Source organism: Mus pahari, chromosome 3, assembly GCF_900095145.1.
Source record: "Mus pahari chromosome 3, PAHARI_EIJ_v1.1, whole genome shotgun sequence".
NCBI classification, from domain to species: domain Eukaryota; kingdom Metazoa; phylum Chordata; class Mammalia; order Rodentia; family Muridae; genus Mus; species Mus pahari.
The window spans coordinates 88,674,937-88,699,017 of NC_034592.1; the positions used below are offsets into that span (position 1 = coordinate 88,674,937).

At 41.3% G+C, this 24,081-nt stretch overlaps 1 protein-coding gene and 1 non-coding gene across 2 annotated transcripts in view; both read left to right on the top strand.

The window, feature by feature from the left end:
- The first annotated feature begins 841 nt into the window (after positions 1-841).
- LOC115063725 lies at positions 842-973 on the top strand. The gene has a single exon (XR_003843605.1). It is a non-coding gene; the product is annotated as a small nucleolar RNA SNORA17 (small nucleolar RNA).
- Positions 974-12,167: 11,194 nt separating this feature from the next.
- The window catches only part of Cstf3 (cleavage stimulation factor subunit 3), a 76,226-nt gene continuing 64,312 nt past the window's right edge, over positions 12,168-24,081 (top strand). The window contains exon 1 of the mRNA XM_021193558.1: positions 12,168-12,396. Within this exon, the coding sequence (XP_021049217.1) occupies positions 12,370-12,396 (27 nt within the window). The 5' untranslated portion in view covers positions 12,168-12,369. The remainder of the gene's footprint in view (positions 12,397-24,081) is intronic.

Consider the following 24,081-nt stretch of genomic DNA (forward strand, 5'->3'; position numbering starts at 1 on the left):
GGAAGGCTGTGACAAGCCGTGACAAGCTGCCAGGCTTGAGGGGCTGAGACCTCAAAGCCTACACCCCAATGACACACCTCCTCCAACAAAGCCACACCCACTCCAATAAGGCCACACCTTCTAATAGTGACACTCCCCATGTGCCTATGGGGCCATTTGATTCAAAGCACCACAGCCTATATCCGTTCTCCCCCACTCCTAGCCTACTGGGTGGTGCCCAGCCACACTGAAGATGTACCTTCTAGTCCTCTCAGGCCCATGTGCCAACCTTCTCTGGAAGCACCCTCCAAAAAACGTTTTTCTAATTTTCTAGGTGTTCTGTAATCTGGTCACTGCAGAGTTATTTTTACTAAAAACCTGAATTTTAGTTTATCTCTGGGCAATACTACATCAGTCCTCATTAACCAACTTTAATGTGATTGTAGTCCCAAGTTAGATGCTAAGGAATGTATCTCAGTCTCACAGATAGCACTAATTAGTTTATGAGAAATCATGGAGCCAAAGGAGTAAGTTTGGTGATTGATTGAATGAAATAGGAAGGTGACACCTGAGTCTTTTCACCTGAGCCAAATTAGGTCAGTCTTGATTGGTTTTGGTTTTGTTGTTCTTGTTTTTGTTTGTTGTTGTTGGAAATGATTTTTATTTGAAACTCATGTGTCCAGATTTTTACATAAAGTCTTTTGGTTCTCTCTCTCTCTCTCTCTCTCTCTCTCTCTCTCTCTCTCTCTCCCCCCCCCCTTCGGTGTATGTGTGTGTGCGCGCGAGCGTGCACTATGCCAGGTCTTTGAACACTGGGCTGTAGTCCTAGCCACAGGCCTTTCATTTAAGAAAGCTGTACTGACTTGCCCTTAGAGGCATTGCAGGTGTGGCTGGTGTGTCACAAGTGTGTCAGTAGGTGGCAGTGAGGAAAGACACTATGTCTACGTTCAGAGTTCTGGCCTGTGAACCTCTGAATAATTAGTAGCCTAACACTCCCTAAAAATGTTAGCCTGAGATTGACCACAGTCCGGTGCCGTGCAGGCATGTAGCTGTGGGGTGAGGTAGACCAGAGCCTAAATGACCCCTTCCTGGTGCCATATGTACAAGCAGGGCATGGCACTCCTGAGACCACTCCTGAGACGACCCCAGACACTCAGAGACTGTGGTGACACTTAGAGGAGCAAGTCAGTGGTGAAGAAATGAAGAGAAAGAGAAACTGAGGATGTGGTCACAAAGAAGAGAGGCAGAGCTGGAGGCTCACCAGCAGTGAGGAACAGCCTGATGTGAGTAGCTGGTGATGCCACCTGGCATCGTGGTGGGGTCATATCCTGTACTGCCACTTGGGGCCACATCTGGGCCTGTGGCCTTGCAGCAGCTGGGGTCTGTTACCACCAAAGACCAGGCAGATGTCCCTGGTCTGGGCTGCAGCCTGGGGACATGTTGATGTCTGAGAACTGTGTAGGACTGGCCCCACCCCTCACCTGGGGGCACGTCGGAGAGCTGGCCCCTTCCCTCATCTCCCCTGTGGTGATGAGGATGAAGGAAAGATATCCTCCTTCCATCTTGCTTCTCACCACCTGCAGCTGATGGGAGACCTGGCCTTGGAGTCATGAGAACGGGAGAACTGGCCCTGCCCCTCACCAGCTGAAGCACTCAGGAGAGCGGGCCCTAAACCGTACCTGGGCAGCATAGTAGACCTAACTCTAGTAGTAGGGGCACTAGTGAGCCAGCCCTGACAGCCAAAGCATTGGATAACAAGCCCTGAACCTGAGGTTTACAGGGGAGCCCCAGGGCCTGAGTACAGGAGAGCTGGCCCTGCCTCTTGTCTCTTGGGTGGTGACGCAGAAGAGGGAGAAACATCCTCCTCCCCACCCTCATCTCTCACCATCTATGGCAGGTGGGAGAACTGGTCCTGTCCCTCACTACTGCAACACTTGGGAGAACAGGCCCTGCTCCTTGCCTGACCAGCAGTAGAGCTGGCCCTGGTTGTGGGGGTTGCAGGGGAGCCAGCCCTGAAGGTGTGGGAGCAGGAGAGCTGCAGGCTGACCAGCTCAGATTCCTCTCAGGCCCAGATCCTGAGATTTGAACTGGCCCACCCCAACATCTACCCTACTGATGAACTGCTGGAGCGCACGAAGGGGCCAGTTCTACAGTTTCAAAACTACAGAATCTTCATGACATGGGACAACAACTGGATATCCCAGAGGAGTTCCATTATGGTTCCAGTATTGCTAGAGTAGCAGAAGCCAGAGGCCTTGAGCCAGACCAGCAAGTCTTTGAGTGAACTTTTGCAAGCAAAGGAGTGTAGATAAAAGTGTATTCTGTGGGACACACTACAGCTTCCACAATGAGGGTTGTTTTTTCTCCATTGAAGGGGAGGTTACAAGAGTGGAGGGCGGGTTATGAGATGAGAGGGAGATGAGTGAAATTCGGGTAAATGAGATGAAATTCACAAAGAACTAATAAAAAACAAAATAAAATAAAATAAAATAAAAGGAGGTTGTACTTGTATATTGATCCAGACGCTATTAAATACATTTGGGGACTTAACACCATTAAGGCAGATTGGTTAAATGTTCATCTAGAACCACTTAGGGATTGATTTGCCTGTGTGATATGGGCAATGTCTTCATATATACTCCTAACCAGTATCTAGATTAAAATATTACTTGCTAGGTGTGGTGGTACACATCTTTAATCTCAAGATTCATGAGGCAGAAGTAGGCAGATTTCTATGGATGTGAGGCCACTCTGGTTTATACAAATAGTTATGTAAATAGTTACAGGCCAGTTCTGCCAGGGGAACAGAATGAGAACTGTCTTTAAAAGAAAAAGAAAAAAATACTTCTTCTCATTCAATGTCATTTAAGTAATTGGTTTTGTTGTTGTTGTTGTTGTTGTTGTTGTTGTTGCTCTTGTTCTTGTTGTTGTGTGTGCTTTTTCTAATTATAGTGATGGATTTATATAGTTTTTATTTGTTTTTGATTTTGGTTCTCATACAGCTCAAGCTGTCTAGAATCCTCTAAGTAATTCAGAATGACCTTGAACCTTGGATGTTCTTGCCTTTACCTCCCCAGTGCTAGGATTGGAGATACGTGTCACTATACCTGGTCAGTTTAAGTGGTAATGGGGATCAAGCCCAGGGCTTTGTGCAAGCCCGCTACCAACAGAGCCTTTTCCTCAGCCCTGAAACATTCTTCTTTTAGGTTCCCTTTTGCTCAAGAAAAGACATTTGTTAAACAGTTGGCCGGAGTTAGGGTGCATGCTATAATTAAGGAAGCCAGCAGAGATAAATGAGCCCCAACTGGAACAAAACGTATGACCTCACTAGCAAAGAGTTCCAAGGAACTGACCCAGAGATAATAAGCATATACTTCTTGGAACTTGCTTTTCTCCCCTTTCCACAAGTGTTTTCTCCTTAGTCACTAACGTATGAAGGCACTTTATTCTCTCTAGACTTCCAGTAGAACAACTTGTGCCAGGAGAGGACATTCCAGCCTCTGGGTGCTAAAACTAGTAAATAATGAAATGACCATCCGGAAGTTTAAGTATTTGGAGCCTCCCACCAGGAATGTAGAAGTGGCTTTGGATGAAGGTCGCATGAGTAGTATGAGAGTGTCTGGCAAGTAGCAACACACCAGGATTCTGAGGCACTCGTCCTTAGGTGAGGGCTTTTTGTTGGTCAAATTGTATGCGCTGAAAACAGGCATGCATTTTTTTAAAAAAATGTAAATTTATGGAGATTGTAGATAATCTCTTTCCTCCCAGAAAATGAATACTTCCTTTGTACAGTTCTCATGACACAGGGTAGTAAAGAAGCTTGTCAAAGAAAAGTCCTAGGATGTTCATTGCTTTCAAAACCCACCCAGTACTTTTCAGACTCAGTAAAGTCTGTTTTGAAAATCACCTCTAAGCTGTGTGTGGTGGGGCCTAACTTTAATCTCAGCTTTTGGGAGGTAGGAGCAGGAGGGTTGGGAGTTCAAGTTCTGTGTCAGCTACGTATCTTGTATAAGGTTTGAGGCTATCCTGGACTAAATGAGACTCCTGTCTCAAAATATCAAAAAAAGCAAGCAAGATTACTAGCTGGTAAGGACTCTTGCCACCAAGCCCAGAGACTTCTTTATAGTGGAAGGAGAGAACTCACTCTCTATGGCTTGTGAACACACACACACACACACACACACACACACACACCCCACATACACCTAAACACACATACTAATGAAACAATAAACTTAATTCTATTTTAAATGAATCATTAAGTGACAGGCTCATATAAAAAGTGAAGAAACAGAGTGGAGAGAACTGAACACAGTTGTGGTCTGTAGGCTTCACAGTTGCCTAAGTCTGTTGATGGCATTTGTTTTTCTCCCAGCAACCTGCATAGCATGCCCTTAGACTATGAAAGCTAGCCACTAGTCAGCAGGGAGGACGCATCCAGCTGCATCCCAACCTCCTTTCCCTACATCTTGCAACAAAGGTGTGTGATGTCTTCAGCACCAGAGACCTCGTGTCTTTTAAAACTACAAATAACTCTCCACATAATCATTAGTATTTGTCTAACATGTATTACAGTGGGAGAAGTATTCGGAGAACTAAATATGAGAAGACATCATAGGAAATAAAAAATTTCCTTCCTTCGATCCTTCCCTCCCTGGTCCTTGCTATATGAACCAGGCTAGCTTACAAATAGATGGTTTTGTTTGCTTGATCGGTCTCTCATGTTTACTTGTGACAAATATTCCCCTATTTTCTCTGGGCAGAAGTTCTTTGAGAGATGTTGAAGGTCTTTCTAACAAACCCAAACACTGCAAACATGGGGCTGGCAGGGCGCTCCTCCTCTCCCTCTTCCTTGCTATGCCATTAGATTTAGCCAGCCCCCAAAGTCTATTCCCTTATTTTGCCACTTCCTTATGCCTGACCAAAAGTCCAGGGATCAATTATCAAAACGCCAAGGTCGAGAAATCAAAATTCATTTTTCATCTACACTGGCTAACCTGTCCAATCAGGACTTACCCACTGACCCTAGCACAGATTTCCCCCTTTTTCCCTTAAAACCCACTCCTACAAAAGCACCTGCTGCTGTCTTTGTCTGATTCAGAGGCAAACCCCCTCCCCGCCCCATGCTGCTTGTCCCTCCAGAGTAATAAATCTCCCCTGCTCAGAATTTGGTGACTGGGTATGTTCTGTGCTGACTCCTAGGTCCCTTCAGATGCCATCAGCCTTAGCCAGCTGGAGACTAGAATCATCCGACTCGCCCATCTGGCAAAATGGTCCCACAGATAGCATAGGTTTTAATCTGACCCTCAAACCTTCCTGTGACATTATCAGTCTTGGCCACATTCCTTTGGATAGATGCATGGTCCTTGGCACCAATGGTATGGCTGGGTGAGGCCTGCAGAGGTCAGGAACTTGCTGGGGTCTTTCTTCATGTCCAGGCTGTGCCTGCTTCCTCAAGGTCCGGGGCAAATAAAAGTAGTTTTGAAATAGTAAAATGACGTGTTTTTTGTTTTGTTTTGTTTTCTTGCTCAGTTTACTGTCATATATTTCTTTTAGGGTTTTGAACTCCCCACTGCCCCAATGCTAGCGATTGAGCCCAGAACCTCTCATATGCTAGACAAGCACTGCAGCTCTGATTTGTACCCCCAGTCTGATTTTTTTCTTTTGTGTGTATGGTTGTGGTGGGTAGGGATAGTTGAGACAGCATCTTTCTCTGTTGTTCAGGCAGCCTCAAGCTCTGTTTTTTATTTTATCCTCGACCTCTCTATTCTCCTGCACCAATCTCTTAATCTTTTCACTGCAGGCTTGTGCAATCACAGCTGCCCTGGTTGCAGAGGATCTGGATTTAGTCCCCAGCATCCACACAGCAGTTCGTAATCCTTGATAACTATAGTTTCTGAGGATCCAATGCCTTCTTCTCGCCTCTTCAAGTGTCAAACACACATGGAGCACATAATGTTGCACATATGACAAGCAAAACAGTCATACACACAAACAACTTCTTGCTTAGTATAGTACCCACACCTTTAATTGCAGTACTCAGGAGGCAGAGGTAGGTAGGTTATTGTAAATTCTAGGATATCCTGGTCCATATAGGGAGTTCCAGGCCAGCTAGTGAGACCCACAGTGAGACTACATAGTGAGACTCATAGTCTAAATAAATAAATAGATCTTTTATAAATAAATATAATTGAATACCTTGGTGTTCTTAAATATTATCCAGATCTATTTTAATTTTAAAAACATTTTAAATTCAAGTTAAGAGAGTCAGATTAAATTTCAGGTATGAAAAACATGTTCAGTCAGCATTCTAAGTCAAGATAAGTCATTCTAGACAGTTCTATCAGTGTATTGAGAATTTGACTCTTGAAAGTGCTGCACATACTTTAAAAATAAAATCCCTGATATATCTGTGACCCTTTTACACAGGCTTTTGAAATATTTACCCATCCCTCTACATAGCTGAAGTCATGTGTCTGTCAAGTTTTCTCTAAAATAAGTCAAAGTATAAACAGAAGACAGAAGTGGAAAGAATCAGCTGCATGGGTACAGAGGTTGTCTGTACCCGATATATTTAGAGCAAGTATTTGTAGCAAATGTGATTTATACTTGTCTGTGTTGATCAGCTGTAACTAGGCTTTTTTGTTTGTTTTTGTTTTGTTTCTTTTATTTTCTTTTTGTTTTTATAGTTTTTGTTTTGAGACAGGATCTCTCTATATAGACTGGGCTGGCCTCAAACTCTTGGATATCCCCTGCTGGGATAAAGGTGTATGACACTGCCTCCAGTTAACCCGGTATCTTAACTAAGAAATAAGACCCAAGTCTGAACTGCAACACCAGACACCAAGCCCAGCAATGGCTATTTTTAGAATTCTGATGAAAATTTCTAATAGAGTTTCTCTTTCTTTCTTTCTTTCTTTCTTTCTTTCTTTCTTTCTTTCTTTCTTTCTTTCTTTCTTTCTTCCTTCCTTCCTTTCTTTCTTTCTTTCCTTCTTTCAAAACAAAGTCTCATATATCACATACTGGCCTCACCTGTAACCAAGGCTGACCTTGGATTTGTGACCCTCCTGCCTCCCTTGTGCTGAGATTATAATTGGTATCACAATGCTAGCCTCCAAGTGAATTTGGAATAGATAGATAGATAGGTAGATAGATAGATAGATAGATAGATAGATAGATACACACATACATATAGATATATACATAGAGATAGATATATCAGTAGGTTTGCCACCACTGTTTAATCTTTAGCTGTAAATTGTATTTGCTGCCATCTTGGGGATTCATAGAACCATTGCAAGTGCCTTTTTCTTTCTGTTCTTTGCCTTTCTTCCCCAAAAGCTCTCATGAGGTATTCCAGGATATCCTCAAAATTCTCAGATCTCCTTTGGGTCAGCTCCATGAGTTTTAGAATATTTTTTTAACAGTTACACTTTAATTAAATCGGGATTTGTGAGTGCTGAGTCAGGATTAGTGGCATCGTTATTAAGATAAATGTGGGACTGTGGGTGTAGCTCACTGACACAGGAAATGTTTACATAAGAGATGCCTACATCCAATCCCAAACACTTCAAGAAGTAAATACGGATCCAGAAGACATTGTGTCTTTCCCTAAGATCCTTTCTGCCAGTGATGGTGGCATACACCGTTAATCCCAGCACATGGGAGGTAGAGGAGGCAGATCCCTGAGTTTGAGGCCTAGTTCTACTCTAGAGAGTTCTAGGACGGCCGGGGCTATATGGACAAACCCTGTCTTGAAAAACTAAAAGAAAAGGAGGAGGAGGAGGAGGAGGAGGAGGAGAAAGGAAGAAAGGGAGAGAGAGAGAGAGAGAGAGAGAGAGAGAGAGAGAGAGAGAGAGAGAGAGAATCTGCCTTCATATATATTCTTAGTAATTGATGGGGGAGGGCCTAGCCCACTGTGGGTGGGCCACCCCTGAGCTGATGGTCTTAGGCTCGATAAGAAAGTAGGGGAGGAAGCCAGTAAGCAGCAATCCCCCATGGCCTCTGCATCAGCTCTTGCCTCCAGATCTAGACCCTGTTTGAGTTCTTGTCCTGGGCATGGTGTTCCACACTTTTAAAACTAGCACTGGGGAAGGCAGATGCAGTTGGGTCTCTGTGAATTCCGGGCCAGCCTGGTCTGCAAAGTGAGTTCCAGACCAGAACAGTCAGGGCTACATAGAGAGATCCTGTCTCAAAAACCCAAAAGGTGAACATTTTCTAAAAATAAAAGAGATTAAAATTAAGCATAATTCCTGAAACTTGGTTGAATACTGATTTGTAGAAACCTCCTTTAAACACATTTTGGGGGTTGAGGATGTAGCTCAGTAGTGGCTATTGCTCAGAAGATGGTGAGCTTGATCCAACACATATTCCCCCAATATCACACTGTCAAAAGAGATGTGAAAATGTGGATGCAAACTAGATCGTAATCGATGTCAGGAAATAACTGTAAGCTTTCTTGGATCTAATAAATAGTCTTGTGAATATGAAGGGGAAAGTCCTTATTCTCAGAAAAAAAAAAAAACCTGATTCATTTGGAGAATGAATTAATTTACTTTTAAACTATTTTGCAAAAAACAAACCAAAACAACAAAAGCCAAAAAAAAAAAAAAACCCACAAGGAGGATCCTCACAAATTTGAAACTAATGCTGCTAAAATTCCTTCCAGGGGACAGACAGAAACACTGTGTACCCCTCCTCTTAGAGTCCCAGTGATAAGGAGCAATGGGCCAGGGGTTAAGGAGAGTCAGTGGATTTAAAGCACTCACACTGGAAAGGCTGCACCCATCAGGGATGATGGCTACACAGATGGACCCCTTTCCCATCCTCTAATCCCTCTCTCAAGAACTAGAGGCTGCATACAATTAGGGCAGAATTGCATTTCAACTGTTTCATTCAACAGTTTGGAAGGAGTGGGAGGATACTCAAATAAGAGCCCCGAGACCCTTCCCAACTCCTCCTCCAGCAAAGATAAACAGTCAATAGACCCAGCTATGATGATCTTTTTGCAAGGAGGCCCAGGTGGTAGCAGTTAGGCTTGAAGGATAGTCTTGTATTACACCACCCAAGGCTACACAGTGAGACTCAAAAAAGCTACCAACCAACCCAAAACAAGGAAAGAAAACCACAAATATACCTGTAAGTACATGCATATAAAGCAAACATGCCAAAAAATGTTAATCTCCTGAAGTGGTAGGTCTATCTATCATGTGTATCTGTTTAGGTGAGTGGGTGGCTGCACATGAGCCATGGCGAAAGTGTGGAGGTCAGAAAACGACTTGAAGGAGTTGGTTCTTTCCTTCCACCATGTAGTTTCTGGCTGTCTTGTAGCTTGCTCTGTAGACCAGAGCTGGCCTTGAAATCAGAGATCCATCTGCCTTTGCTTCCTGAGTTCTTGGATTAAAGGCATGTGGCACCACTGCCTGGCTCTAACTCTGCCTCTTAAATGCCAGAATTAAAGGCTTATACTACCATGCTCAGCTTTGGGAATTGTTTCAATTTACATTCTTTCTAGGTTCTCTATAAATATGCAAAGATGGATTTCAGGTAATCAGGACTTTTAATAATGCTGACTACTTTCATTGAGGAGCCTCAAAGATCTCAATCCAGCAGCAACCCAAAGGAAATTCATTATTAACGTAGACTTTAGAGGGGAGAGGTCTCTGAGTTTATTGGATTAATTAGGGTACTAGATAGGATATAAAGAATGGTGGGTTCTTGTCCTCTGGCAAGAGCATCTGTGATCTAACAGGTATAGTGGTATGCCTCCTGTCCCATTATTCTACAAGTGGATTCAAGAGAATAAGGAGTTCAAGCTACATGAGACTCTTGTCTCAAATACAAATACAAAGAACCAGTAAGGACTTAGTGGGTAAAGATGACAGCCATCAAGCTTGCTGACCTGAGTTTCATCCTAGGGACATTTATATTGAAAGGAGAGGCCGGGCAGTGGTGGCGCACACCTTTAATCCCAGCACTTGGGAGGCAGAGGCAGGCGGATTTCTAAGTTCGAGCCCAGCCTGGTCTACAGAGTGAGTTCCAGGACAGCCAGGACTACACAGAGAAACCCTGTCTCGAAAAAAAAAAAAGAAAAGAAAAGAAAAGAAAAGAAAGAAAGAAAGGAGAGATCAGGTTCCCATAGGTGGCTGAACACACAAAAACAAATAATAAATGTTAAAAAAAATTAAAATAGACAAAACCTGATGGGTGATGGAGGCACTCGCCTTTAGACCCAGCACTCAGGAAGCAGAGGCAAGTAGATCTCAGTGAGTTTGAGGACAGCTTGGACTACACAGGGGGAACTCTGTCTCAAAACAAAAACAAAACAACAAAAAGACAACCCCCCCAACATGTAACATAAAACCTGGAGATAACATAAACCAGCCTGCCTCCATTTTCGACTTGAAAGCCATCTTATAATAAAGACAAACCATTCCTGTTTATGACTGAATCTTCGTTTCTCATGGATTGGACTATGCCTCACCTATCATTTTAACTACTAATGGTTCTATATGGCCTACTCCAGGAAACAGCAACCGCATCTTTGTTTCAGGGGGTAGTTCTGATCACCTGGCAACTGCACCTTTGTTTCAAAGTGTATTGTGCTCACCTGCTGTTGTGATCACCTACTTTTGACCACCTTGTTATTACCACCTTGCAAGCCATGACTTCGTTTCAGGTTGTTATAACCAACTTGTTATGTTCTGCTTCCATAGCCTCTCCTATTTGCCTGCAAAATCTTCCATTTGGCAACCCTCTACCCCTGGACTATAAACACCTGTATCTTCCCCACATCCAAGGCTGACCTCTTGGACCCAGACCTTAGAGACAGCTTGTGTGCATGAATTTTTTTTTTTTAAGTCTTGCTTTAATTAATTTGGTCATGATTTGGGTTGGTGATCTTTCTCCTTCTGTGGCATTAACAATAACCTCTTTAAATGTTTTGATGAATACACACGCGCGCGCGCACACGCGCACACACACATACACATAAGCTATTTTATATTCTGCACATTTTTGGCTTAATTTCGTGGATATCTTTAGAATTATATATTTATCTTGTGAGTGCCTGTGTGCTTGTAAGTGCAGGAGTTTACATGCCATAGTGCATGTGTGGAGGTCAAGGAATAACTTTCTGGAGTCAGTTCTATCCTGTCAACTCATTGGATGCCAGGATCAAACTCAAGTTTTTAGGCCACCACGGCAAGCACCTCCACTCTGTGTGAACCATCCCGTCTCACTGTGGATATTTTTCTAAGTCAGTTACATCAGCAACAGTTTAAAAGACTGACGCCCCACTGAGGAAGACTTCTGAAATATTCAGACTCCATTATCAAATGTTGCAGTGACTCACTATATGTACGTTTGATCCATGCATCTATTTGTATGGCCCTCGTTGTACGTGGACTCTACAGACCAGGCTGCCCTCGAAACCAGAGATCCATCCTGCCTCTGTCTCCCGAGTACTGTGATTAAAGACTTGTGCCACTACCGCTCAATAACCTCCTGGTTACTCTTAAGCCAAATAAGAGCTTTTACTTTTTTAGTTAAATCGCAGCTGCTGTTGCTATTCCTATCTTTAGGCAAGGAAACAGAGACGCAGATGATGCAAATTGCCCAGGTTACTCCTCTAGTGAGGTGAGAAGTCTGGATGCAAAGCAACATTCGTTCGGCACTATCACCGCAATTTTGCAGACAAGAAGATCGTGGTGAGACGCGAAACTAAAATCCCGGGTCTAATAGTGAACGGTGACAGCAAAAGGACAAAAAAAAAAAAAATTAGACTTGATGTGTTCCTCTCATCTCCAAGAAAAGAAAACGTGAACGCGTTAGTAGACTCCTTATCCCCGCAACACGAGAGGTATTCACTAACTCTCAGCGCTATTCCCTAAAATGGTCAGTTAGCCTGTACAGAGCGGATTGGCAGTCAGGCTGGGGAGGAGCTCGGCTCTGCAACTCAGTCCTGAAATTCCAAGAAGCGCGGGAGCTCCCAGGCCAATCGCGTGGATCTTTCCCGCCGGCCTCAGAGCTCTGGACAGCGGCGTCATCAGTTCCGGGCGTGACGTTAGCCCACGCACTGAGCCCGCCCCCTGCGCTTGTGAACCTCCAATAATCCGGGAGTTAAGCCTCAGCCCCGCCCCTTGTCCCGGAAGTGAATACGGAAGCGCCTCACACCCCCTTAGCCGGCTGGGGCGCAGCCATTTTAATTCAAATCTGAGTGGGCGGCGGCGGCGGCGGCGGCGGCGGAGGCGGAGGAGGATCCGGCGGCGGCTTTGGCTCTGAGGGACAGGGGATAGCGTTCCTGGTTTTGGTGGGGTTTGTCGTTAGTTTAATTTTTCCTTTTCTAGCTTCCCTTTGCCGGCTGCTGCGTACGTTGTGATCCCCGAGGCCATGTCAGGAGACGCAGCCGCCGAGCAGGTGAGGAACGGGAGCGCCGGGGCCTCGTGGCGACCTCTTCTCTCCCCAGCCCTGTGGGTGCGAGCACCCGGTTCGCGTGAGCCAGGGCCCTGGAGAGCTAGTGAGCCCGGGGACCCCGAGGTCTCCCAGGTTTGAGCTTTGCTGTGGCGTCCATGTATGGGACTTAGACAATGGCCGAGACGTCGTTCGCCCTGGCCATTGCAGTTTCTTCTGTCGGGACGGTGTGTCTCATACCATTTTAGTGTTCCGGTAGTCCCAGATTGTTCTAACGTGTATCTGCGCTGGCAGTATTTCCCTCGTCTGCCCCCCCCCCCCAGTCCGCTGTCCCCAGACATAAAAACGAAACCCGTCTGGAAAATTCGGCCCCCGAGAGAGCGAAGGTAAAAAGCAGCCGTCCAGAAGTAGATAGAGCATGGCTCTTCCGAGCTTTGGGGGAATTTTGTGGATTCGCTCGCTTTCTCCCTCTCTCGTCTAGGAACACTGTAGTTTTGCTTTTACGACCACGCAAACATTGCAGAATTTGGTAATCCGAAACTGGAAATGTACTTTAGTCACTGTCGGCACCATCTGTTTGGGTGGTTAGATATGAATGATATCTAAGTATTTTACAAATCGGTTTTTTTTAGATAGGAGATCTCACCCTTTTGCTGTTTGGCATTTGTTTGTTTGTTTGTTTGTTTGTTTTGGATAGGATATCATTGTGTAGCCCTGACTAAGCTGGACCTTCTGACAGGCTTGCTTCCTTGGCCTCCAGTGCTAGGGTTATCTGGAAATACTGGCGTCCATCTCCATGTTTGGTTCTTTTGCTCTTTTAAATCCTGAATTTTGTAGGCTAGTGTTTGTCTTTTATGGTAAAAAACAAAACTGACTTTATGAAAGATGTGTGTCTTGATCTTGATCCTCGTATATTTGGTTTTAAAAGAAAGGTCCTACAAAGTCCTAAATTTCCTATTGCTATAGCAACGAAGTACGCTTGTTTTTATTTCTTTGCTTTTTCCCAAATTCCCAGCTAATAAAGTAGAAATTATTGGAGGTTGATAGATGAGGTAAACTAGGACTGTATGTTAATGAGGTGTAGGTAACGCTTGAGGACCAATTTAATTCCAAGTCTCTGCAGTGCTTTTGCATTTTATCTAAAGTCAGGGTGCCCACAAATGCAGTGTCTTTTTTTTTTTTTTTACTAAAACTGTTTCTTTTACTCTGCTCCGACCGGGCTGGCATTTTTATTTTCTGAAAGTGAAGGAATGGTGTTGAGGTTTCATTGGATATGTCTTGAAATTCACCGTTTTATATAAATTTGTAAGGACAAAAATATTGCCATGCTTTTGTTTTAGAACTGTGTGGGTTTTAGTTTTTGTTGTGGGTCATCCTGTTCCACCCTAGCTAGAGGTTGAACCCCAGGCCTTATGCATGCAGGGAAGTAATCAACCGCTGAGTTAAAAGCTTTAGTAACGCAGTGTGTGATGTTTCTATGAAAACTGTGATGAGACCTTATAAACCTCCATTCTCCCAACCCTTTTTATTTTGACAGTTGCCCCTATGTAGTCCAGGCTGGCATGGAACTTGCTACATAGACCAGTCTGGCTTTGAGTTAATGGAGATAGCCTTGCTGAGTGCTAGGAGTGAAGGTGGTACACCACCACATCTAGCCTTTTTTTCTTTTTTAATTTAGGAGTACTGTGCAACTCAGGCAGGCCTTGAACTCATTGCAATCTTTCAGCCTCAGCATTTGTTACAGGCATTCCTCCTTTGAATTTTATTGCACGCAGTTTACAACAAAGGTTAAAGGGGAAACTCAGGAACACTCATTATAATTTTCACCAAATCCAGCAGTGGTTACAGGTTTTGTGTGTATGTGCATGTGTATGTGTGTAGTATTACAAGTATGTGGCTTAAAAGCGAGGAACTTCCTCATATTAGGCAAGCTCCACTATTGATGTATACCTCTAACCTTGACATATTTTCTTTCTCCATACACATTTCTTTGAAAGTTGACTTATCACATTTCAGTCCAAACTATTTCAACATTCTCTTATATAATGACATTAATGCTTTTATGTAACTACCATACCATTATCCTACTGAAAATCTAGTAATACCTTATTGGGGAGTGGGGAGGATTGCTTTTTTGGTATTGTTGTATAACAGCTCTTGGTAGATCAGGCTAACCTCCAACTCAAAGATCTGCCTGCCTCTGCTTCCCAAGTGCTGGGATTAAAGGCATATGGAACCTCTCCTGGCATCTGTATTATTTTTTTGAGATAGGGTCTTGTACAAGTTTGAGGGCAAACTGGCTCAGTTTATAGCTGATAAATGACCTTGAACTTCAACCTCTCAAGTACTGGGGTCATGGGTTTTTTCCATTGCACCTGGCTCGGTAATGATGTATTTCTAATATGTCCATATTCAGATTTCCCATTGCCTCAAGAATGTGATTTATCGGGTTGTGGATGTTGCACAGTTGGTAAGAGTGCTTGTGTCACATGCACAAGGCTCTGGAATCCAACCTGGAGTAGTTCCTAAGCACTAATTAAGCCAGGCTTTGACAAAAGACCTTTAATACCAGCACTCAAGGAGTTAGAGGCTAGAGGACCATAAGTTTAGAGTCATTGTTGGCTACATAGTAAGTTTAAAGGCTGTATGAGCTATAAGAGACTTTGTCTCAAAAACAAGACAAAACAAAAACCAACCAAACATCAAAATATAATCTAGGTAAAACACTGAATCCTGTATTTATGTAATTGCTTATCTCATAAACAGTCTATTAGACTGTACCTTCTCACTTATGTTGACTGTTTGAAAAGACAGTTATTTTATCATTTTGGGATTTTGTTAGGGGATTTTTGATGGTGCTATTTACTATATCTTTTACTCTATTTCTCAGAGAATTTATAGTTAGGTCTATTCTCCATTTTGGTAGTTTTGAAGTTAATTCTTGGATAGAATATAGTACAAGTCATTTAAATACTCTTGTAAATGGATGTATGTGACAGTGTGAGTGTGTATGTGAGGGCTTCTGTGCTTAGACTTGTGGAGGTCAGAGGAAAACCTTTGAAAGTAGGTTTTCTCCTTTTGCTCTGTAGGTCCTAGAGAGAACCTAGAACTAAGGCTTGATGACATCACTTTTACCGTGAGTCATTTTGCTAGCACAAAAGTTCAGCTATGTGTGGTAGCATACTCCTGGATTCCCAGGACTCAGGTTGAGGGTAGGAGACCATTGTGCATCATGGAGACCCATGGAGTCTGTTCCCCCTGGAGCTGGATACAGATAATTGTAAGCCAGTGTAGATGCTAGGAACCAAACTTGGCCCTCTGGAAGGGCAATATTCACTCTTTAACTGATGAGCCCTCTCTCCAACCCCATTTAAAAAAATGGAATTCTGTCTACAAAGCAAACCAAGACAAGGAAGCACTTTTGCTGATTATTCCACTACCAGTGATAGATAATGTTTGCTTCCTTGGTTGGTGTGATGATTGCCAGATGTCTTCATTGGACTGTTTTTCCCTATTAGTAATCTGTGTTGATACTGTCCTCAGTAACCATCCGTTGACAGATACCATCCTCCTGCCTCTGCTTCCTGAGTATTAGGTTTACAGGGGGATGTGTTACTTGGCTTTTTTTTTTTTTTTTGATCAGTTTTTTAGTGTTTTTCATTTTTGTATTTGTATCATGTGTACTCCAGGACCTTAGAAGGGGCTTTTGATCCCCTAGAAATGGAGTTACAATTGTGAGCTACCATTTGGGTGTTGGGAACTGAACCTGGGTCCTTAGCAAGAGCTCTTAAAACCACTGAATCATACCCCCAGCTTCTCAGTCCACTACAGATTTTTACATGGAGAGAGAGAGAGAGAGAGAGAGAGAGAGAGAGAGAGAGAGAGAGAGAGAGAGAGAGAGAAGAAGAAGAAGAAGAAGAAGAAGAAGAAGAAGAAGAAGAAGAAGAAGAAGAAGAAGAAGAAGAAGAAGAAGAAGAAGAAGAAGAAGAAGAAGNAGNAGNAGNAGGAGGAGGAGGAGGAAGAGGAAGAGGAAGAGGAAGAAAGAAGAAGAGGAAGGAGAAGAGGAGGAGGAGGAAAAGGAAGGGGAGGAGAGAGAAGAGAGAGGAGTGTAGTGTATTTATCATAGAGCTTTTCCTCTGCCCTCATTGCATTGAAGTAAATATCAGTTGCTGTGTTACATGACTTTAGCTAAAGTAGTAATTACATGATACTTTAAAAGTGTAATGGACTTTAAAATGTGAATTGCTGAACAGTTCTTGGTGTTTAAAACAATGGCCAGTGGAAATCTGGAGAAATTAAATACTAAAATGACTTCATATTACTGGAAGGATGGTTCGCTGGGTCAGACGGCTCTCTGTAATTTAGAAGTCTGGAGTTCAGTTCTTAATGCTCACATATGGAGGCTCACAAGTACCTGTAACTCCAACCCCAGGGGATCTAATGTTCTCTTGATCTCCTTGGGCACTTGTACACATCTCATGCACATAAATGAAAACAATTTTTTTAAATGGCCCTTAATTATAGGTGAGAAAAACCTAAATAGAACTGAAGACTACTAAAAGACAAGCTGTGGTCCTAGCATTTAAGAGACTGAAGAAGGAGGATCTTGGGGTGGAGGCTAGTCTGAACTATACAGCAAGTCTTTCTCAGAAAGAGAGAGAGAGAGAGAGAGAGAGAGAGAGAGAGAGAGAGAGAGAGAGAGAGAGAGAGAGAGAGAGAGAGAGAAAAGTTCTGTGACTGTTCTGTTTTTTTTTGAGGTGTGTGTGTGTTTGTACCATATAGACCAAGCTGATTTGGAATTTATGGTGGGACTCCTGCCTCTGCCTCTCTTTTTCAACCAGAGGAGTCATGAGTCAGTATTTTTCTGCTAGTGAAAAATAGCTTGCAGAGGCTAGAGAAAACAGGAAAAATATATGTAATGCAGTACACTTCTTAATGAGAAGAAAGTTAAAAAATCTTTACAGTATTATCTGAAACCTAGTTTATTTTGTTAGTACTTAGAATCTGTTTAAAAGTAACAGTATTACAAAATAATGTAAAAGTTAGGGTAGATGTGAGGGGAAAGATTGGGAAGAAAGCAGGATAATGAAATATAAATATGTTGGGCAGTGTATTTTTTGGACCCAGTTATTTTTATATATATAATAAAATTTCTCCATTGTAGCCTTTTCTGTGTTCTTCTTGTCTTAAATGATTTTTTTTTATAAGACAATTTTGAGTAGGTAAATTGGTTTGATTTTAATATTTCTTAGGAAAACCAGACTTCTACTTTATTTGGCAGTAATTGTTTCTAAGGGTACTAGATCTGTTCTTTGTTCTGTTTTTTTTTTTGTTTGTTTGTTTGGTTGGTTGGTTGGTTGGTTGGTTGGTTTTTTCCTTTTTAGAGTTACAGCAAAAAGTAATTTAGTAGAGATTGTATTTGCTGTTTCTGAATATAAAGGAAAATATATATCCCAGGTAGAAGGGCAAAAAATCAGTATTCAGGTGTTTTTATGTTTTACTGTTGCTAAAAACAGTTCATTGTTTTAAGCTTTTCTACTATATCTCATATCTGCATTTTTCCTTAGAACCCGGTTGTAAATTTGGGTCGTTTTTGTCTGGGCAATTGGCAGTTGTATGGGAAAAACTCTAAAAGGGGATCAGTGAGGTTTTACTTTTTTTTTTTAATTTAGTTATAGGGTGTCTTTATAGTCGAGGCTGGCCTGGAACTCTTGGGCATTGAGTACTGGAATTTCAAGTATATGCTACCTTGCCCAGCTATTTAAGCTATTTTCGATTTGATTGATAATTTAATTCTGTAAATAGTGAATAAAATTAGAATGTCAAAATGTAGGTTCTTTAATCTATTTTTCTAATTTTCTCTTAATCTAGTGAACTAATAGCTTGGCTACTTTTGTTTGAAAGAGCCTTAATGGTCAAATTCCAAAAGGTTAAGTTTTTGCTTTTTTTGTTTGCATGTGTTTTTCCTTTTGTTGTTTGTTAAGTGGGTCTTTGGCAGCTCTGGCTGGCCTTGAACTCCCATCTTCCAACTGCCAGAGATTATAGGCATGTTCTCAGCTCAGAGATTTATTTTTTTATGGATAACCTTCAATTTTAGTCTCCTAGATGCTAGATTACAGGGTTGTGCGAGCACCAAGCTAGACTTTTTCTTCTGTATTTTGTTAGTATTGAGGATTGAACCTTGGGCATCATGCTTGCTAGACAAATGCTTTACTACTGAACTATATTCCCAGCCCAAGAGTTTTCTTAATGGTGATTTTCTTGCATTGCTTCACAGAGCTACATCCCCAGCCCTTTGTATTAATTATGAAATGAATATAATTAATATTTCAACCAATACCTTACTGTTTTTCTTTTTTAAAGTTTTTAAATTGAATAGGATTTTTGTTTTTGGGAAAAATGCAGGGATTATTCCTATGTAATACCAGATACAGACTGCTTTTCTTGAACACAGCTCATTTATATTGGCAAAGGAACATAGATCCAAGCCAGCATCTAATTCTAAATGTGATACTTGTCCTGTAATATACTTTATTCACTCAATATGCTCAATTAAGTTTGTACTTACTCTAAGAAAGTTATAGAATGCTGTTCTGGCCTATTTTTAATTTCTTATCATTTATTTAGTTTTACGAGGCATGTTTTCTTTGTGTAGCCTTGGCTGTCCTGAAACTAGCTCTGTAGACCAACTGTCCTCCAACTGAAAAAAAAAAAAAAAAAAAAAAAATCTGTCTGCTTCTACCTTCCAAGTGCTGGGATTAAAGGCATGTGTCACCTCTGCCTGGCTAGTTATTTTCTTTTGAGGCAGAGTCTTTCTATATATTCCTGATATACTGTGTAGACTGTTTTTGGAAGAAGGTTGCAGAGAGAAATGACTTCAAATATGTATGTCTGCAGTTTTCTTAATATTTTAGCAAAAATTCAGTAATGATCATTTGGGTTTGGTGCCACCTTGTATTTTTTAGACTCATGATATTTGGAAAAGTATTTAGACCCAATAGAGTAGATTATAGTTATGTTTTATGATGTTCCTGAGGTGATTTTTGTCATTATGTTGAACATTGTACAGTGAACATGCTTACACAAGCTATATGTTACATCATGGGGTTTTGAGGTATGAATATATGTATACATATATACATATAATAACCTATGGGCTCACTAGTATAAGTTAATGGCTAATGGCAGAATTCTATTAACGTTGCTCTAAAGGGCAAAATTGAACAAAACTGAAAAATAAAGTGTGCAAGAGCAAATGATGCAGTGAGGAGCATTGCTGTTAGAGTATGATAGAGTACTTGCCTGGAATACTAAGGCATTAAGTTTGGAATCCAGGTGGGGATCCAAAAATCCATGGGGAAAGGGGAAAGTGGGAAAGTAGAAAGAGAACGGAAGCTGCTTCCTGGCCTAATGGGGCATACTGGTTGGTGTTTTCCATTGTGTTAGGGTTGGAGCTCAGGGTCTCAGGCACACTTGTCATATGCATTCTGTCTTGTTGCTGAGACAGAGTCTTACTCTGTAACCTGAGTTGCCATAGAATAAACTGTGTAGTTTAGGCTAGTCACAATCTCAGAGCAGTTCTGCCTCACTCAGGCTCTTAAGTACTGTTACAGGCATGAACCACCATGCCTGAGTAATACTGTTGTATAGTAAACTTTTTTGGCATGGCCTGCCTATGTAGCTGAGGTTACCCAGAAACTCCTGGCTTTCTTGTCTCAGTTTTCTAAGACAGGGTCTAACTTTGTAGCCAGAGCCGACTGGAATTTACAGAGATGCACCTGCCACTGCCTTTCTAGTACTTACATTAAAGGTATGCACTACCATACCAGGTTCACACCTTAGTATTTTGTTTGAGACAGAGTCTCACTTTGTAGCTCTGGGTGGTGGCCTGGAACTCACTACAAGACCAAGACATTGTAATCCTCCTGCTTTTGCCTCCTGAGCATGCACCGTGCTTGGTTACCCCTTACTTTTAAAGTTTTGTTTGTTTGTTTGTTTGTTTGTTTGTTTGTTTTTGTTGTTGTTGTTTGATTGACTGATTTTGGGGTTTTCAAGACTGTGTTTCTTGGTAGCCCTGACTGTCCTTGAAATTGCCCTGTAGACAGGCCAGCTTGGAACTCAGATTGGCCTGCCTCTGCTTCTGAATACAGCATTAAAGGTGTGTGCTACCACCATACTATCTGAGGGTTTTTGGTTTTTTTTTTTAACACTAAAACCAAATGAATATGTGTTATTCTGTGCTATTTTGATTAAAAATATATCTACGTATTTAAGGCAGCAACCCAGTTGTTATATTGTACTGTGTTGTTGTATGTGCTAGACCTCTGTTTACACTAGCCAGCATCACTTTGAACACCAGCATTGAAACTGATGGTCAAGATGTCACTAAACTCAAAAGTGGAATTTTTCAGCATCATTATAGAATCCTATTTGATATGTGGCATTGGCTAAAATATTATATACCATATACTGTTTCTCATAGTTGAGTTAGGGAGTCATTTTTGTCAAATATGTGTTTTATAAAAATACAGATGTCTGACAGTTTTCAGATTGTCTCTGATTCTATTGATAGACTGAAATTTTTCACCTAAAATAGCTACTAAGAAGAGAAATGGGCTGGAGAGATGGCTCAGCAGTTAAGAGCACTGACTGCTCTTCCAGAGGTCCTGAGTTCAATTCCCAGCAACCACATGGTGGCTCACAACCATCTGTAATGGGACCCAATGCACTCTTCTGGTGTGTCTGAAGACAGCTACAGTGTTCTCAAATACATTAAATAAACAAATAAATAAATTTTTTTTTAAAAAAGACAGCTACAGTGTATTCATACACATAAAACTAAATAAATAAATCTTTAAAAAAGAAAGAAAGAAAGCATGTACTTGAAGTGATTTTAAGTAAATGGAAGCTTGAAAAACCTCAGAATTTTCGGAAAGAGGATTATTACCTTAAATTTATTCTATGATAGTCTCAGTATAGAACCAGCTGGCCTTGAATTCAGGTTTTTAGCTTCAGTTTCTGAAGTGCTGCGATACAAGTTGAACCACTATGCCCAGTAATTAATTGCTTTTGAGTATATAATTGATAAAAATGAGTAGTAAAACTGCAAAGTATATAAATAGTATTTTTACTGATTTTCCTTAACTCTCCCTAAAATATAGTTAATATATTCAATAATGGAAAATACTTTATGAGAATTGAGATTCATCTCTGCTTGTTCAGTAGGCCATGGAAAAGAGTGTATTTTCCAAGCATAGGTTTAACTCCTCTTAAGTCCCCATCCTTTCTAAAAAATGATATCCTTTTCATATATATATATATATATGTCTGTAGCCCTCCCTGTCTGTCCTATCCTGAAATTTACAGAGATCTACTTGTCTCTGTTTCTCAGGTATTGGGATTAAATAATGGCTTGTGCCACCATGCCTGGATCATTCATATTTTTAAAGCTTTATTTTAAAATTATGTGTATGTATGTTGTGTATATTACAACATACAAAAAGTACAAGCGCTTTCAGATGTTTGTGAAATGCCTGACATGGGTTCTGGGAATTGAACTTGGGACTTATGCAAGAACAGTAAGTGTTCTTAACCACTGAGCCATCTCTACAGCTCCTCCCTCTCACCCCATATTTTTGATATGTATTACTTAGATGAAGCCAGTCTTGTATTTTATTTTTACATCCCATTATAGATGGTCGTGATCCTGGGAATTGAACTCAGGATCTTCTCTCCAGCTTCACTCTCTTTTTTTAAATTGTGTGTACACATATAGCCCAGGCTGGCCTTTGAGTTGCTCAATCTCCCAAGTGTTAGGGTACAGGTGTGAGCCCATATGCTTGCCTAAATTAATTTCTATTTCACTTTTTTCACTTTGATCCTCTGTGTAACAATCCCTCCAGTTTACCCTGAATAATTTTTTGGAGAAGACTCTGTCCTCCTGTCTCCCTAGTACAAACAGAAAAATTGCATGTTTTCATTTATTTTCGTTTTTATGATGCTGGGAATTAAACCTAGATCCTCAATGCTTTAGCATTGAGTTATTCTTTTAAAAATATTACTTACTGGGTTTGGAGAGGTAGCTTGGCAGTTAAGAACACTTGTTGCTTTTGCAGAGATTCTGTACCCTCAGCACCTATATGTCAATTAACAACCACCAGTAACTTCAGTTCCCGAGGAACTGATGCCCTCATCTTTGTGGTGATCCATCCACACAGTACATAGACATAAATACATACAAGGAAAACATCTATATGCATAAATAAAAATAAATTAAGACTTTAAAAAAAAAAACTTAGTTGAGAGCTGAAGCTCAAGCATGGGTTTTAAGCTTGCTAGACAAATGTTCTATCTACTACTAAGTCACAATACCCATCTCCTTTCCTTCTTTCAAAAGAAATGTTTATTTTGTTTTATGTTTATGAGTGTTTTGTCTGCATGTATGCTGGTGCCATGTCTGTGCCTGGTACCCTTGGAAGCCAGAAGAAGGCATGGGATCCTCTGGAACTGGAGTTAAGAGATGATTAGGAGTCACCATCTGAGTGCTGGGAACTGAACCCAGGTCCTGCAGCCAGGACTCTTAAGGAACCATCTCTCCAGCCCCTGCTTAAAAGATCACCCAGATAAACAACTGTCGGTTGGAGAGTAGCTCAGTAGTAGAGTTCTTACCTGACACGCACAGTACCTAAGTTTGATTGCTCTGTGTACAAAACAATCACAGCCATCTTTTTCTTTTTCTTGTAAAAGTACATTTTTATAAAATACATAGTGATTTGGCAGGAGTATGAGGGGTTTCAAGACAGGGGTTTGTTTGTTTGTTTGTTTGTTTTGGTTAGCTCTGGCTGTCCTGGATTTGACTCTGTAGACCTGACTTCTGAGTTCAGTACTTTGAATATTTTAAATTCATTTTTAATTTCTAATATAAGCATTGATTAATAAAGCCTACATCTGTAAGAAACCTCTTGGCTAGGCAGAGTGAGTACTCTTTGGGATGCAGAAGTAGGTGGGTCTTGAACTGTATAGTCTGGGCTATACAGTAAAATGCTGTCTCAAAACAAACAAAAAAATGGCAATGTACTTTTAAAAGGGTGGATTGTATAGCATGTGATTCATGTCACAAAGTTATTACTAAAAATAACTGTTATAATGAAACCCAATAATTAGTATAATGCATAATATACTTACTATAACCTCCATTCTTATAGTCAATTGTGGTATGTTGGGTTTTTTTTTTAAGATGTATTTATTTTATGTTTATGAGTACACTGTAGCTGTACAAATGGTTGTGAGCCTTCATGTGGTTGTTGGGAATTGAATTTAGGACCTCTGCTTGCTCAGGTCAACCCCACTTGACCAAAGATTTATTTATTATTATAAATACACTGTAGCTGTCTTCAGATGCACCAGAAGAGGGTATCTGATCTCATTACGGGTGGTTGTGAGCCACCATGTGATTGCTGGGTTTGAACTCAGGACCTTCAGAAGAGCAGTCAGTGCTCTTACCTGCTGAGCTATCTTGCCAGCTCGTGTTATAAGTTGTTATTCACAAAGAAAATTAAGTGATGGATAGAGCCCTGGGATTTAGTTTAGCCTTTGTTGTATTTATTTAGTTTAGTGCTCCTACCTTTCTTGTTTGACACTAGTGTTGCCTGAAGACAAAAGCTGGAATTCGGTACTTTTTTTCTTTTTTTT